The sequence below is a fragment of the Dendroctonus ponderosae genome, unplaced genomic scaffold (genome assembly GCF_020466585.1).
Source record: "Dendroctonus ponderosae isolate FM_Combo_2020 unplaced genomic scaffold, Dpon_F_20191213v2 Dpon_F_20191213_1, whole genome shotgun sequence".
Classification (NCBI taxonomy): domain Eukaryota; kingdom Metazoa; phylum Arthropoda; class Insecta; order Coleoptera; family Curculionidae; genus Dendroctonus; species Dendroctonus ponderosae.
Genome location: NW_026017110.1, coordinates 40,974,559 through 40,991,524, shown reverse-complemented (window position 1 = coordinate 40,991,524; position 16,966 = coordinate 40,974,559). Strand labels below are relative to the sequence as shown.

Sequence of the window (16,966 nt, the reverse complement as noted above, 5' to 3'; positions counted from 1 at the left end):
TTCGTAATTTGAAGCAAAGATCGTAATTTTTCTTTTTGAATGCTTAAGTATTCCAATATGCTACCAATTAAACATGGAACAATTTCAAAATAATGATTAATAACAAAGTTGAAATTCGATCTTCAACTGTTAATACCTTCTAGAATAGGGGCTCACTTGGAAGGGATGGAAAAAATATTGAATTTTTTTTTCGATAATTATCAGTTGAAAATCGAATTTCAACTTTGTTATTAAGCATTATTTTGAAAGTGTTCCATGTTTAGTTGGTAGCATATTGGAATACTTAAGCACTCAAAAAGAAGAATTACGATCTTTGATTCAAATTGCAAAAAATTTTGATATTAAAAAAGTTCTCTTCTACAATGTTTTGATGAGAAGTCAAAGCGATGATGATGTTTTTTGTCATCAACAGATAGTTACAGGTGGGTAGCCCTTGTTAATAATAACAATAATTTGTCAAACTGTGACCTACTTTGAATTTGCTTTCACGAATTTGCGGATATGCGATTAGTTCAGAGGAAATGCTGCAGTAACATAGCAGAAGCTGAAAGAACTCACGCCTACAAAGGACGAGGATTGTGTGTGGTTCCAGGAAGATAGTGGACGACAATAGAGGAACAAGTATTGGACATAATTGCAGAAGAGCTTTTCAGGGGCATTCAGAACATTGCACGACAACTGAGACTGCACTGCACACAACTGCTACCAAATAAATACCGGTCACCTTCCTACCACGTATCGAAGATCACATTAAACCAATGGATTCCTGAAATACCGGTATAAATTGAGCAGGAGTTAATTAACCGAATACGAGGAGCTGCTCGAGAACAGTGCATAATAAGGTGATTACACAGGCACTTGTTTGGAGTTACAGACTCAAATGTATGGTTTTGTAATTTGTTAACAAATTAATAATTCGAGGTTATGAGTTTCGAAATAGGTTCCATCATTCAACGATTCCTGTTCAATTTACCGTTTATCCTTGTTTATCTTATTGTCACTTTCTGTATAATTCCATAGTTACTGGAGTTTTAAATAATTGCGCACCAACAGGTATTTACGTAATGTTAATTAGGCAGATTACCTTGAAAAACATTGTTGCCGTTTTTCGCATATAGTTTTTTGCAAATTTCTCAGTTTTGAATAACAATTTTTTTTTTTTACTATTTTTTCTGTACTCCTAAAACACTGTCAAACACCTCCAGAGAAACGACGCAAATTCGAATCACCCTGTATACATTTGTGACATTATGAGTGAAAAATTGATAGAAAATTCCAGACACTTTTTTAACGTTTGTTTCTCTGACGAATGCTGTTAATCAATAGATTCAAACTTATATTCGCAGAATTGGGTGATCGTGTTATCGGACCATTTTTCTTAATAGGACATTTAAGTAGTAAAATCATTTATTTCAGCAAGATTGAGCTCCACTTCATTAAAAAACTGAAAGATGAGGTATCATGGCCTGCAAGATCGCCAAATTTATATCTTTTTGATTTCTTTTCATGAGTAATTGCAACTTTATTCCGCTCAGCCCAAAAATCTGTAACATTTGCGCACTTGTATTATTGACGAACGCCAACAAATTACACCGCACTTTCATCCCCTCCTTCGAGGGCGTTAGGAGAATTTTTGGTGGGCTTGTCTGCATATTTTCAGTTCATATTCAATTTCAGATCTCAGTTCGCCCGATTGAGATTACATTACCCTGAGACTAGCGTGTAACACTTTGGAGACGAAGCAAGTTTTGGTTTTAAAACATTTTATTCAAAACTATGTGGAAGTAATTTTGTCAGTCTATAGGTAAATAATTAAATTTTAATAACTTGGATGATATCACACAATTGTGGCGAATGCCAAGATAATGTACACGTTCTGTGGAATATCACCGAAGTTTCTATAGTTCTTGTCGGAACGATTTACAATGCAAAATTACGAAATTATACAGGAATCATGCAACCGTTCCCGAATTTGTCGTAGGGAGTCGATGCAAAGCTAGCTGTTTAAAATTTAACATACCGTTCAATTTTAATAGACGTCGCAGCACATAAATTTGTGACCGGATGGAGTAAAGTATACAGGGTACTCCAGTTTCCAAAGCCTGGGAACGATAGAGAATCTAAAAACATTATGGGTTTACATTATAAACGATGTTCGGGAAATGCTCCGTTAAGGAAATACAGGGTGTCTAAGTTTAGCTTAAAAAAATAATTTCATTAATTGTTGTTAACGGACTGTAGATATTTAACCTACATTTCGATGTTCCACTGTCAATATCTTCTAGAAATTTTCCACATTTTTTTTTCAAATATTTTTCTTGTATTTTTTAAGTGACCCTTTAAAAGAAATGACGCCAATTTTGAATCACCTTGTATATGATCCATACATTTTCATTTATAATAACTAGTAATTTTATTCGACACTTACAGGGTGTTTCTTCATAAGTTGAAGACTCTTTCAAGTTTTTATTTTAACTGCAGATTTACAAAAATTGAGTTGATCATGATGATAACAACTTTAATATTTACACTTTTCAGAATTTTTTTAAATCAGTGATCTAAGGGGGTTTCAACTTAGAAACTCCCCATATGTGACCTGTTAGGCCATAGATATGTACAGTGTTAGTACTAAGTTTATAATGCAGTCTTTGGTGATGGTTTCAAATTAAAATTTTTGCCCATTTTAAACACATACCTACTACTACTACATACTACATACACATGTCAATTTGAAAACTTCCCATCCTTAATATCTTTCTTGCAGTTAAAAATATGGAAAATCGGAAAAGCACGTCAATTTTATTTTCAAGGGGGACACTTTTTTTCAATCCCCTAGGAAGGGTAGATGTCACCCTTAGAATCGTAGATAGGAATGGGGGTCAAGAGGCACATGGTTTTAAAACGCCTTCAATTCTCTTTAAATTAGTTACTACTTTGTTGCTTTTGGTCTTTTCCGAATAATCGCGTTTCAGAGTTGCAGAAACAATTAAAATTGCCTGCTTCAAGATTCTGGTTTTCAGGTTAGTGTTTAAACAAACATTATGGCATTGGGTCTCCTTATATTACAAATAATTGGAATATTAGGTTACGACGTTAAAATCGTTAAATAACAGGAATAAAATCTAGTTTAAACAACTGATTTCTGATTTTTTAATTGTTTTACTTCGAGAAAAATAACTTTATTTGCGGAAGATAATTTTTTTCAACAAAACCCATGAGATCTACTTACCTACCTTAATTATATATTAATCGTCTTACTACGCATGAGTTAGGCACTCAAATTGATGCAGAATGTCATTCAGTTTTACAGGAGGATTTGTTAACATTCCAGCAGGACGGTGCTCCACATAATTATTTTCTTCCGGCAAGGCAATGGTTAAACGAGAGATTTTCGGATAGATGGATTGGCCAGAAGGAGACCAATTGAATGGCCTCTAAGGTCACCGGATTTAACACCCTTAGACTTATTTCTTTGGGGACATCTTGATCCAGGATCCAGTGTTGAAAAGCATCAATATCAGCAGGTTGTGCTGATATTGATGATCTTAAATGGCGAATTGCAGCAGAATGCTGGTCAATTCTCGGTCAAGTTTTCCGAAATGTTAGAGAGGAGTTTGAAAATAGACTTTATTATTGTTTACAGGAAAATAGACAACATTTTGAACAATTGAATGTCCTTGACGATGTGCGACTTGACCCCCCAGTCCTATTAAATATTCTAAGGGCAACATCCCCATCCTAGGGGGTTGAAACAAGAAAGCTAAAAATATTCATTTACAGTCTCCACCTTACAAATAAAATTGACGTATATGTCCGATTTTTTATATTTTTAACTACAAGAAATATATTAAGGATGGGAGGTTTTCAAATTGACACCCGGTTTAATCGAAACAAGCATGGAAAATACAGCGTAATTCATTCGTGGTTTTGTAGATAATTGCTTCATATTATATTAAAGTTTGTGTCTAAATTGTGATTTTATTATAAAAATATTTTCTAGACACTCGAGATTTGGCGGCACGTTCGTAGTGAAGTCGATGAAATCAATAAGCGAGAACGAGCTTATTTATCACAAGCCGTTAGGCAAACTGGATTCTCTCAATTTCGACGTCGATAAAACCAAACCCAAAACTCCGAAAAATCGCCTTCCGGTAAGTTTGATAAAAAACTCACGGTTTACCTAAAATGTTTTCACCGACCCCAAGAAATAGTAGTTATTTGCTTTAATGGGAATTTGATAGTCGATATCAATTTAGATGTAAAAAAATATTTGATGCGAGACCGAGGTGTTAAAATTGGTTCAGTTTAAAGTTTTTTGTATAGTAAATTCTTCAATATTTTCATTCTGCTATACATTCATTTTTTGAAGTGAGAAAATGCCCAAACGGCCTTCTGCCGGACAACTTGATTCATCAATTGGCTAAGTGTGGTATGTTGAATATGGTAATACTATTCGATTAAGAACTAACTTTGATCCAAAAAATAAAACCATGGTTCTAAAGACTACTGGAATTACGAGATAACCAGCCAAAATAAAGTGTCGACAACTCTGATATGATCACATGTTTTGGAGCTGAGTTTACACTCAATAGTAGAGAGAATCAATCAAATAATTAATAATAATAATAATAATAATAATATTGCCTTATTTCAAATCATGGGCCAACACAAATTACTTGTTTACATACTTTGATTACGTTTTCTCTGATTTGATAGGTTGAAGTTTTTTTAAACATTTTCTTCTTCTTCACATATTAGGCCTTGAGCCTATTCTAATCCGATCTCTTTTATCTACTGCTGCAGTCGTATTTGTGACCAGCTATCCGCAATCATTTAAATACGCGATCAAAGGCTTTAGTCAAGTCAACGAAGCATATGTAAGCAGGATTGTTATATTTAATTGCTTTTTCAACAATTTGTCTGACTATGAAGATTGCATCTATTGCTGACCAATTTTGCCGGAATGAATTGCTTGTTGTTGGGTCTACTCTTTAGTGATCTTATTGGCGATCATCGTTAGCAATTTTAGTGTTGTATTAAGCAAGGTGGTCCTACGGAAGTTAGGATTATTCTTATTTCGTTTTTTTGTATACCTATTGGTATTGCAATGCTTGTTTTCGATTGGCTTCTATCTATCTATCTAAAATTTTCTGAAAAAGCACAGCAATATTTTCAATTATTATTTCTTCTCCGTATTTTAGGAGCTCATTGGGTATGCCATCAGGTTGTGGGACTTTTCTGTTTTTAAATTTGCCTGTAGTACTTATTCTTGAGTTATTCGCTTGTAATTTTTATGGTTTGTTCGTTGTGGCTCTCTTCTTGATTTACATCAAATTAGGAACAACCCTGGAATATCTGAAGTGGAATAACTCAAACATATGTATATTGAAACTGATTACGCTAATTTAATAATAACATTTATCGTAAATGGATATTATCTCTATTATTAATATGACCGAAAGCAACCCTAATTAATATATATTAAAGTGGTCACAGCTGCTAAATAATGGGTGCTTATTAATTTTCAATTGCTGGTGGGTTTTTTAATAAAGCGCAATATCCACTATAGTAATATCAATTTTTGTCAACACTTAACACCACTTTTTGAAATAAATTATGTAGGGAATGTCAACTTATGAGGAAACACCCCGTACATACAGCAGAGTATTTGTTAATCCTAGAAAATATATCATCCTCTTTGATTTATTAAAGGAGCAAGCAAATTTTTAAATCATTTTTCATTCACCGTTATATTTCATTCTACGTGTCAGGCTTGTCTCGTGTTTCATATCAAAAATGTATATTTTCCAGGTGAAGGCGGCTAGGAACGAACGGAGATCCGCTTTCAGCGTTCGGCTTTTCCTGAAGGAATTCTGTGTCGAATTTCTAAATGGCGCTTACAACACTTTGATGTATCACGTGAAAGACAATTTGGTTAGGGCGAAAGCACAGGCCCATGACGAATCCTATTACCTGTGGGCCATGCGATTTTTCATGGAGTTCAACAGGTGCTACAAGTTTGAAGTGAAGTTGGTTAGGTAAGAAAATTTTTGAATTAAACTTTTATGCCATTTTAACTTACTGTTTGGCGTATATATGCAAAAGTTACACTATGCTCATTATTATTGAATCATTCCATGCAAGCAGGTCAGTTGTAGTAGACTGTTGAATATTTCGTTTTTGATACTGTGTGTATCGAATTGTCACTTCAACACCTTCTAAGTCGACAGGAAAAGATAAATAGAGGCAGTTGAAAAACGGCGAAACAGTGACAGCCCAGTATTAAACAAAGCTTCCGCTTTACTTTGGCAGCGGGATGGCCTCTCGAAACGAGTTTTTTATTCTTATTTGAGAAGTAATTTTATCGGCCGACGAGATCAGTCGAGTCTATTATTCAGGAATAAAGTGTCTCATTTTGTGTGGGACGGCTTGCACTTACTTTGACTCAGCATCGGTTTTTATATATTTTTCTTAGCTTGCTGATGCCGAATAGACTTTGACTGCGTAAAATATTGCATTCTTTTCTGTTTATGCCTTTCAGTTCAAGGTATGAACAGAATTATAAAGGAAATAAAAATGCATGACACGGAATCACGGAGCCAAGAGTGATACGCGAAAAGGGAATCGAAATTCAGATGAAGGAATTTAATCCATTTATATCGCAAAATATTAGCAGACTGTAAAGAAGGTCTTTACGTATAAAAGAATATGGAAGTTGATTGAACACGAAACTCTAATAGTGATATTTTGCTGGATTTGAATTATTTGCTACTATTGTTTCAAGTTGTGATCAGTGATGGAAAATATCTGCGAATATTTGATGGTCAGGCTCTTTTTCTCTATAGCTAGCGTGTCGCCTAAAATTCTGCAGACTTTGGAACTGAGACACTTCATTTTCATTTTAAAAAAAGGTGTCGTTTTATATTATACAGGGTGAGTCATCGATGCGAGACCACCTTCGTAGATCGTAAAGACTAAAAAAACCTTTATATGAAAGTATTGTGGTTGTTGCCAGAGTATTTGTTTCTGTTACTTTGAAGTATACAGGCTACCTCAAAATAAAATTATGACAGTCAAGTAAATTTTTTTAAATGGAATAACCCACGTTTTAATCCAGAATCAGGTTCTACATTGAATCCTAATTATTTTTTGTATAACCTACTATGTGACTGAATTCAATAGTTTTGGGCATAGCATAAAACATGGGATCGCAACAAAAGTAAACTCTATGATTATTTTTTTTACTTAATAGTAATAATAATAATAAATGATATAATTTGCAAGGAATATTAAAGCAAATGTTCTATTTTTTGTTTTGTTCTGTTCTCAAATTATATCGTTTATTTTATTTGAAAAAATAATAATAAATTTTACTTTTGTTGCGTTCTCATATTCAAATGTCGTTATGTCCACTACCATTGAATGATAGTATGTTGTGTATGTATGTCACATAGTATGTTACATACAAAAAATACTTCTAATTCAATGTAGAACCTGAACCTGGATTAAAAAGTAGGCTGTTTCATTTTAAAAAAAACTTGACTGTCATAACTTTATTTTGAGCGATCCTGTATAGTTCGAAGTAACAGAAACATGGACAGGGTGTCGCAATAAGGATAGAGATACGGCTGTATCTTGGAAAGTATGTGTTGTAGAGTGATAAGTTTGATAACAAACTTGAAAACAAAACTGAAAACAAACTTTTAAAATGCATGTTTGACAGAACGTAAGTATGCTAATACATACTCTGGTAGAAGATTTTTTGAGAGACTAACAATTAAGCGGCTAACAAAACGGTTTCGTGAAACTGGTAGTGTCCAGGCCGTACGTGGTCCTTCACGACGAAAAAGGGCAAGGACTGAGAAAAACGTTATTCATGTTTTAGCTTATGCACAAGTCAATCCGCAGTTAAGTCCAAGACAAATTTCTTTACACCTTGGAGTAACAAAATACATCATTCATCGCATCTTAGCTGATAATAAGTTTAATCCATATCACGTTTCTTTGTATCAAGCACTTTCCGACATGGATTATGATGCACGATTATTTTTTTTTTAACTTGTTAAAGCAAATGTACACAGAAAATAATCAGTTTTAATAGCGCATTTTGTGGACTGATGAAGCCACTTTTTGCAATACTGGATAAATGAACTTACGTAATGCGCATTATTGGTCAACCGAGAATCCCCACTGGTTGAGACAAGTTGATCGTCAAAATAGGTGGAAAGTGAATGTCTGGTGTGGCATTGTTGAAAGCAAAATAATAGGTCCTTTTGGTTTCAACGAGTGTCTTAATGGAGATAATTATTTACATTTTTTAACAAATGAACTTAATGTACTGTTAGAAAATGTCTCACTGGAGACGAGAAGAACCATGAGGTTTCCACAAGATGGATGCTGATTCTGCTCACTATTCAAGAAATGCACGCGACCATTTAGATAGAACTTTTCCCAACCGCTGGATAGGAAGTCTATTCCCATGGCTAGCAAGATCTCCAGATCTAACTGAGTTGGATTTTTATGTTTGGGGAAGATCAAAAGATATAGTTTACACAACTCGGGCAAATATGCTAGGTCGTATCACAGATGCCATCCACAGCATTCCACAAGCCGAAATTGAATGTACTGTATTTGGCATTAACCGCATGATAGATCTGTGTGTGACGAATGACGGAAAGCATTTTGAAAATGTATTATCTTCATGTTTATTTTACTGCTACAGCATAGTGTTATACCTAGGTAAACTTATTAATTTTTTTTCTTGTTTTTAAGATGAGTACAGTTGTTTCGTTGAAAAATTGCATTTAAAGAAATTCCAGAAATAAGTAGTTTCAAAATGCGATTTTTGTGGTTTGTTTTATTTTACCCGCTATTTCCAAACTTACTAGATGTTTCACTTAAAGGGACAATTTCTACTTTAATTATTTGAATTAGGCAACCGTTATTATTTTCAAGTATTAAATCGGTTCTAGAAATTATTTTCAGGTGCGGTTTCTGCGGTTTGGTTCATTTTTTCCTGTGCTTTCGAATGCGTGTAAAATAACTTGAGGTAGCATTTGATATTTTTGTGAAAAATTAAAACAAATAAATTTTTTCGAACAGCTGATTTTTCAAAAATGATTAAGATTGTTTTTATATCACATATTGTAGAGGTTTTATTGCTCTTTCAATCGATAGTAAAAAAAATCTTTGAAATCGGTTGAGCCGTTTCGGAGTTACAGGTTTTTTTTGAATTAAACGGTTTGACTCTCCCCCCGCCCTTTATTTGACAAGTTAGGAAAAAAGTTCTTAAGGAAACTAGTACCGTTTTTGATGGTCTTTTGACTAAAATTACTAGGTGTTTCACTTATTGGGACAATTCATGTATAAAATCGACTTTTTAAAATACCGTTTGAAATTACGCCATCTAGTGGTCATCTCACTCTGTATATACCGGGTGTCCCGTAAGCACATGTTTAAAAGGGTAGTGCGATATTCTTTGGATCTAAGGAATTCGATCTCAGCTAACTTTTACTAAAAAAAATGTCTAACTTCTCTGCTACTGACGGCCAAACTTCTTCGAGAGAATTATGCCTGTTTGAAATATATCGGGATAATTGTATTATATATTTTAATGAAACTGGCTGTGAATTTGTTCCTATATAAGACTCATGTTCTGATGAAGCAACCGAGTTCGTCCGGTTTAGGCAAGTGATAAATTCTTGAATGTCGTGATACAAACACCACTAGGACTTTTTCTTTGGAAGCTGGAATCAAATCGTGTTTTTTGAGTTAATGCACCAATCCTTTTTTGTTATTTTTGTACTCTTTGTAAAATCGTTTGGCATTCATATATTTTTGGGTTAAAAAAATACTACTATTCTTTTGCCAACTGACAATTTTAAACTTTGATTAACTTTTGACACTAATAAAACTTGAATACATTTTTTTTATAATATCGAGAACGCGCTCAAATGGATATTATTGAAACTGGCTGCGGATTGGTTTCTTTGTCATATTTTGCTGAAAAATCGCGTCTTTTATTTGGTGGGAAAACGCTTCCAAAAGATGACCGGGCGTAAGACTTCATATCAGCCAGTTCAAAATTAGGAAACCCTTGACAATTAATTTATATATAAAAGAACATTATTATTTACAACAACGTTTGCATTTAATGTCTGAATTAAATTAAAACTTTTTAAATAGCAACGGGAACATAAATCATTTCTTGAGCAACAGCTATGAATGTTACAAAATTTTACCAAGAGCCGGAATTTTACCAAGAGCGTGTTGTACCAACACTTCCTCACTTGCCCAAAGCGGATGAACTCGGTTGTTTCATCAAAACACGAATCTTGCGAAGATACAAGTTCACAGCGAGTTTCATTAAAATTCATCAGACCATTTTCCGGATATTTCAAAAATTATAATTTATTTGAAGAAATTTGACAATCCATAGCACAGGAGCCGGACATTTTTTATTAATAGAAGTTGGCTCATATGGTGTTCAGTTGAGCCAAGCAATGTCTCAGTGCTCGTTTCATCATGCGTATTTCTGGACACCCTGTATATATTTTTTATCCAAATCGGATGCAGTTTAGTTAGACATTAAATACATTTTTATTGAAGGTAAATTTTACTTGAATGTGTAGCATTAAGTCGGAAAATGTTATTGGTGGAAAACCTCCTGAGTTGAAGTATATTTGTGTTTGCTTTACGATATTTTGACTTGTTTTCAAAAATGTTAATAGAATATACCGGGTAGTTCATTTAACTTCAGTAAGCTCTCGTATGGGATATTAAAAATTGGAATAATTCGTCTGGTGTTGTCTCTGGATATGTAAGGAGAAGAGAATTAATTACAATTTAATTCAAAATGTTTCAAACAACTAACAAATAAGTTATATTTTTGGTAACACTGCTTTTAATTTGCACCTACAAACGACTTTTTCTCAATAATATGATATAGATTCTTGCTGATTTATGCGTAAACTATTATTACACCTTCATTTTAAATTGGTTCCAGTGAAACTGTGGCCGTGCAAACGTTCCACTATGTACAACGACAAAGTGAAACATTCTACGACCTTATGTCTACTGATGGGAAGAAATTAATCCTTTGGTCACGTCGACTCCATCTGGCGCTATTGGCTTATCGAGAGCTATTCATGACTTTGGCGGCAATGGACAAATCACCTGATGGTTCGTATTGCTGAATTTTTTAATTACTAAATTATTTTAATTTATGTTGGTTTATTTAATATAACTTTTAGTTATTAAAGTTACGTGTTACCTCGTATTCGAGTATTAACAAAATTATTTTATTTATTTATTATTTATTAGATGAATAATTCGAATAATTCAAATACCATGATAATCAAAATCAACCAATGTGCTATTTTGTTTGGTGGGAACACGAGCATCTTGTAATTACCCTCATAAGCTACCTACATATTAAAGCAACTTACAGTAGCTAAACTGCCTAGAAGTGAGGGTATGTGCTACTTTGATGTTTTGGTCACTGCCTTTCAACTCATCTTGTCGATCATTGAAAATCTGTCGGTCAATCTTTTTCTCTGAAGATTTTCTTGTTCCAATCGATGTCGAACTTAGGTAAGAACCTTCCTTTGGAAAATCAGATATAAATGAGGTTACTCAGAAATGATCAGGAATGAGCTGGTATAATAAACCAGTTATTATTAACAATTGAGGCATTTCTCTGGAGGCATGAGGAAACAAAGAAAATTTCAAATGGTATTGAAATTCGACAAAAACGATTTTGATCGCCCCTTAACATTGCCTAAACACGTGCTGCTTGATGCGTAAAGGAACAAAAATAATAGGTCGAACTCAAAGGCAATTAAAAAAGTGTATACGAGACTCTTGGGATGATAGCTCGAAGGTGACTTTTAACGAAATGCAGATGAAACTAGGTCTTGTAAGTTTCAGTTTGACATGCATAAGCGTTTGTATTGAAACATTTAAAATTCTGTTATGAGGAGGTACTGCTTGCACATTACTATTCTAATAAAAAGAAATGAAAGGAAAATAAATTCTAATCATCGAAACAATATGACTTGCTGCACATACATTTCATATATATTGTGGTCAAATAAATAAATCTAATCTAATCATTTTTGTAATTTCTGGAGGTGTGAAGAAGATATGTTTATTGGTATTTAAAATAAAAAATATATAGCAATTCGTAATTTAATCAGTTCAGAAGATTTGAAGGTTTCAAAATTTTACTTTACCATTTAATTCTCAAAACTTAATGTTAACCGGGTCTTTAAGGGTTTCGTCAAAATTTTGTGTGCTAAAACAAAGTGCTTCTTTACGATCAGTGCTTTTGTACCAAAACTTTTTTTTGCAAAGACATTTTTCATTTATTCCAATAAAATCTATTTTAGGAAGCTTTTTTTGGTTAGGGCTTTATTCTTCCAGAACTTTCAGTTATTTAAGACCTATTATATTTTTTTAATTTCGTTTATTCTTGGCAATATTTTAATAACGCATGCTTTTGAATATGTGTTTGGCCATAAAATTTTATTTTTGCTACAAAATGATGACATATTTAATTTATGGTATGTAAAAAACGGTCCAAAGCTGTCCGTCAAAGTTTTGTACTGAATTCTAAGATCCGGAGTCTGGAATTAAGGTTCGTTAACACAAATTTCCATATTGCGAACGTTCGTGGTTGAAGCGAATCTCTCAAATTCAAATAATAAGCAAATATTATATTGAGTAGTGCAAATAAAAAAAGTTAACAAAAATCTTGAAAATTTTTAAAAATCAAAATGTAAAAATAAAAATAACTGAAACATAAACTCCTGTTTAATATATTGTTTTTTATTTGTTAATAGGCAATGTGCGAGATTCTGCACGAGTCATTAAGAGCAACATATTCTACGTTCTGGAATATCGAGAATTCATTTTAACCTTATTGGTAAATTATGATGAGCTGAAGATGTCTGATACGTATCTGAAAGATCTGATTGAAACGCAGCACATTTTTCTGAAAATGCTTGAGAGTTTTGTTGGCAACGAGGGATCGGTCATTGTGCAGAGTAAAGGCAAGAGGAGGCAGAAGAAGAAGCGGTCCAAAAAAGGTAAGTGTATTTCTAATATATTTTTTTAAACTTTGCATAACTGGAGCAGCACGATATAAAATACGCACGTTTTATAATTAAAGGTCAATTATTCACAAGAGAAAATGCTTTTCTTTTGTGAGTCAGGACATTGGACAACCGGCGATTTGTGCCTAATGTAGATCGTCATATTAACGTTTCAGTTCAATCAACTTTTTGTTATTTTGTTCAATAACCAGAAATGCTCAAAATTTATATTTTTTACTTATACAGGGTGTCCCTGAAATGACTGTACAATGTTGCTTCATTTTGTCGCTACAATTTGTCAAAGTTCTCAGATCAAAATCGTTTTTTCTCAAATAATTCATATAATTTCTAATCGCCCATATCGATTTTGACTAATTTTGGAATCAGCAATTACTACATAAATTGGCTTGTTTTGACGCAAGCGTGATGTTTTTTAATGCGTTAAAATATTAAAAATAATGCTTTGTTCGTTAATGAATGTTTGTATTTTTGTTACCCTGTTTACAAATATATTTTTTTCTGCTACTAGCTGATCTTCTTTTAAACTTTTTTACCTCTTGTAAATTTTTCGCAAAACCTACAGTTTCTGTACAAAGATTTATTTATGATATCTAGCAATTGAGATTTTTAATTCAGAACGAAAAAAACATGGAAAAGTGTTAATTCTGAATAATTGAACTAATATATTTATTTTAGTAAATTTCCAAAATGTTGACCAATTCCCTATCAGCTAAATTACTTCTTTTCCAAGAATTAAACTGTACTTTGGGCATGGTGTAGGTCTTGTTTTAAAAATAATCTGCAGCTTGGAAATTTCTTTCTAGTAAGATTTAAGAGTTTTACCACACAGACAATCAAATCTAGCGGTGTTAGCTTGGATGATCTTACTGGCCAATCTGTTATCCAACTTCGCTAAACACCAAAAACAGTAAACACTGTCGGTTTGTCAAATGTACGGAATAATTTGTTTAAGTTAATTAAGTGAAAATCGATTAAGATTAATCGAAGATTAATTGAAGAACTTTGGCGCCACGTAGCGGCAAACGGAATCAACATTAGATATAGGTAAGTTTGCTTACATCGTCTTACTTTCCGTCAAGGAATTTATGGTTGCGCCATTCAGTTCAGGGACACCCTACCCTGTATACTTATTTTTAGTATGTCGAATCAATCTATCTCAGACTGCTCATTAATCAGTAACTAATCTGCTGCTGTAACGCTTTTTATGTTTCTTATGTCGTCCAATAATTAACTTTGCATTTTGCTTAGTCGATTTTCCATTCTTGGACAATTTAGGTAAAGCGAGCAGGCTTAGAAATTGCATTAGCAAAATTTGTTATACACTATCATTAATTCAAATAGTCTAACATTACCGAGTTCATCAAAAATTTTGACAAATGTATTTTTACAAATAGCGATAAGCGAACTAGAATAGACATTATTTGATGGTGATGTGAAAAAGATAAGTCAGTAAGTAAATCGCACTGGTCTGTTGACCATTTGCTATAATTAAAGCCGTGGTATTGGTCGAGATTTTAGTCGCTGTAGGAGTTGCTTATGTGATTTCAACGCAAACTCTTTTTTCTGCAAATTTTCGGAACAAATAATGATATTTTGTGCGAGTAAAATTACCTTTGACACTGTTAGGCGGATTATGATCGATTGAGTTATTTCAACACCAGGAGGGATAATCAGTTTTCAATTCTGGAGTGTACGAAGTAATTTTTGGTAACCACAATCCAACACACAATACATTGATCAGCTATTATTACCATGTAGAATTACAAAAGTGGCTCAAAAATTGTTGTTACTGGCCTCCCCATTTGTTGAAAAACGGAACAATTGTGAAACATAAACATGACCTTAAACAAGAAAATACACTATCCCAACAGTAATCCAAATTAGACGTAACTTTTTTTTAACAATAGTCGTTTTTCTTTCTGAGCAGAATCAATAAAACTCATTTCAAAAGCCATCCCCCGTATGAGCTCCCAATGAATATCTTAAATATGTTGTGCTGAATAAAGCAATTTTCTACTTTTCACAAAATGTTCTTTTATGCTTTGTAATCTCCTTCCCTGCCTCGTCGCAGCAAACACCTTTCAAATTAGTTGGGCAGCCCCAATTAAATAGCAAATCCTAAACATACAATTTATACCTTGACGTTCATTACGATGGGCTTTTCTTCTAGAAGGTTGAGTTTGTAAAGTAAGTTCTGCTAATGAATTATTATAGAGGATGAATATTAAATTAGCTTTGCAGCAATGATATGTTCCGATGCTACAAGTTGGCGGTGCTGTCACTTGATTATTCTATTCCAGTTTGAGTAATCGCGACTAACTTTACCGACAGTTGGTTACAATTAAGGAAATAATGAGTCGAGGTTTAACTTTGCAGCACACTTCAATTAATAAATGACATGGTAAAGTTTGTGTGAAGTTTTAGTTGTCGCTTTCGAAGGGAATGGAAGTTATAAGTTTGTTTAGGTTACATTTTATTAGAGGAGACATGAATCTGGCTGCATAGATATATGTAACTTCTAAATAATTCTCGTTCTCTTAAGCAGAGTTAAATTGAAGCTGTTAAAGTTTGGTGTAACGTAGAAATAGTTCCTTTGTTGAAAAAATTGCATAGTTTATGAGCAAACGTTTCTCAATGTTTTGTGAACATGGCACACATTCGTTTTCGCAGAGCAAGCTCATAACACAAACACGCAGAAATAGATATACAGTGTGTCCAGTATAAAATTATGTAGACTGGACCAAATGGGGAAAAAGTTGCGCAATCAAGTGCCTATAAATAATCTGTCATCAACTTCTTTGAACTCGGAATAGCAACGGATATACAGGGAAAGAAAGAAAAAAGTGCGTTTTATAAAATCCTTTTTATTTTATATCCGTGTATATTATAAAAGATATAATAACGAAATTTTCAGGGTGGGGGTAAGAAATAAGCGTGAATTTGAAAATAAAGTAAAAAATAATCTAGGCCCACTATGTTCAATAAGGCCGAAGTCAACTTTTGTTTTTCTTATGGGCGTCATATTGAATTTCTGCATTTTTAAATTCCCCTTTGAATATGCTCTTCAACCATGTATAACGTGTTTATGTTCGGTCAAGATAAATAATTAAAATTAACAAAATTAAGATTTTATGGTAGTAGGCATTGATATTTCTCTTCAATTTCCCCATAGTGATGTTCGTTGTTTGTTTTAATTACCTATGATAATAGATATGATATGTTGGAGAGTTTTATTCTCTGTCGTCGAAATGAATGCCACACAATGGACGTATTATCACAGAATTTTTAAATCACGAATTTCCCAACAAGTGGATAGGCCACCTGGGACCAGTAAGATGGCCTGCGAGATTCCCTGACATAACACCACTTGATTTTTTTGCATCGGGTTTTCTCAAAAATGTGGTATACTGTAGGTCATACGAAACCGAAGAGGAGCTGAGACACGCTGTTATAGAACCTGTTAACAGAATTACCCCAGAAATGATCAGAAAATCCTGTGAAGCAGTAATGAGACGATGTATGTTGTGCGTGCGAGAAAACGGTGGCTTATGTAAGACGTAAGTAAATAACGAAACCAATAAATTCTAAACGACCACCTAAGCGGGCATAGAAGCCGTGCAGATAAAGGTTGACATGTACAGTAGCGGTAGGATATCATGCGGAACTATTGAGGACCGTTTCAAGGACATCGCCCGTCAGTTTTAAAGGGAAGATTTTTATGTACAAACGCTGACCCAAATTCCGATCATCCTATTGAAGTACGTCGTTCTACCGCCCAACGAGAACTTTCTCAAATTCGTAGAACTCAGGGCTTGAGCTTATTACAAGCTCCTCCCTACGCGAAGAATCTG

The 16,966-nt window shown here is 33.6% G+C and overlaps 1 protein-coding gene across 3 annotated transcripts in view; it reads left to right on the top strand.

The window, feature by feature from the left end:
• Positions 1 to 16,966, top strand: part of LOC109533970 (protein timeless homolog) — a 362,432-nt gene that overhangs the window by 22,190 nt on the left and 323,276 nt on the right. For all 3 annotated transcript variants that reach the window (XM_048663569.1, XM_048663603.1, XM_048663631.1), the window contains exons 5-8: positions 4,001 to 4,151; positions 5,812 to 6,038; positions 11,006 to 11,181; positions 12,843 to 13,088. In XM_048663569.1, coding sequence (XP_048519526.1) covers positions 4,001 to 4,151; positions 5,812 to 6,038; positions 11,006 to 11,181; positions 12,843 to 13,088 — 800 coding nt within the window. The remainder of the gene's footprint in view (positions 1 to 4,000; positions 4,152 to 5,811; positions 6,039 to 11,005; positions 11,182 to 12,842; positions 13,089 to 16,966) is intronic.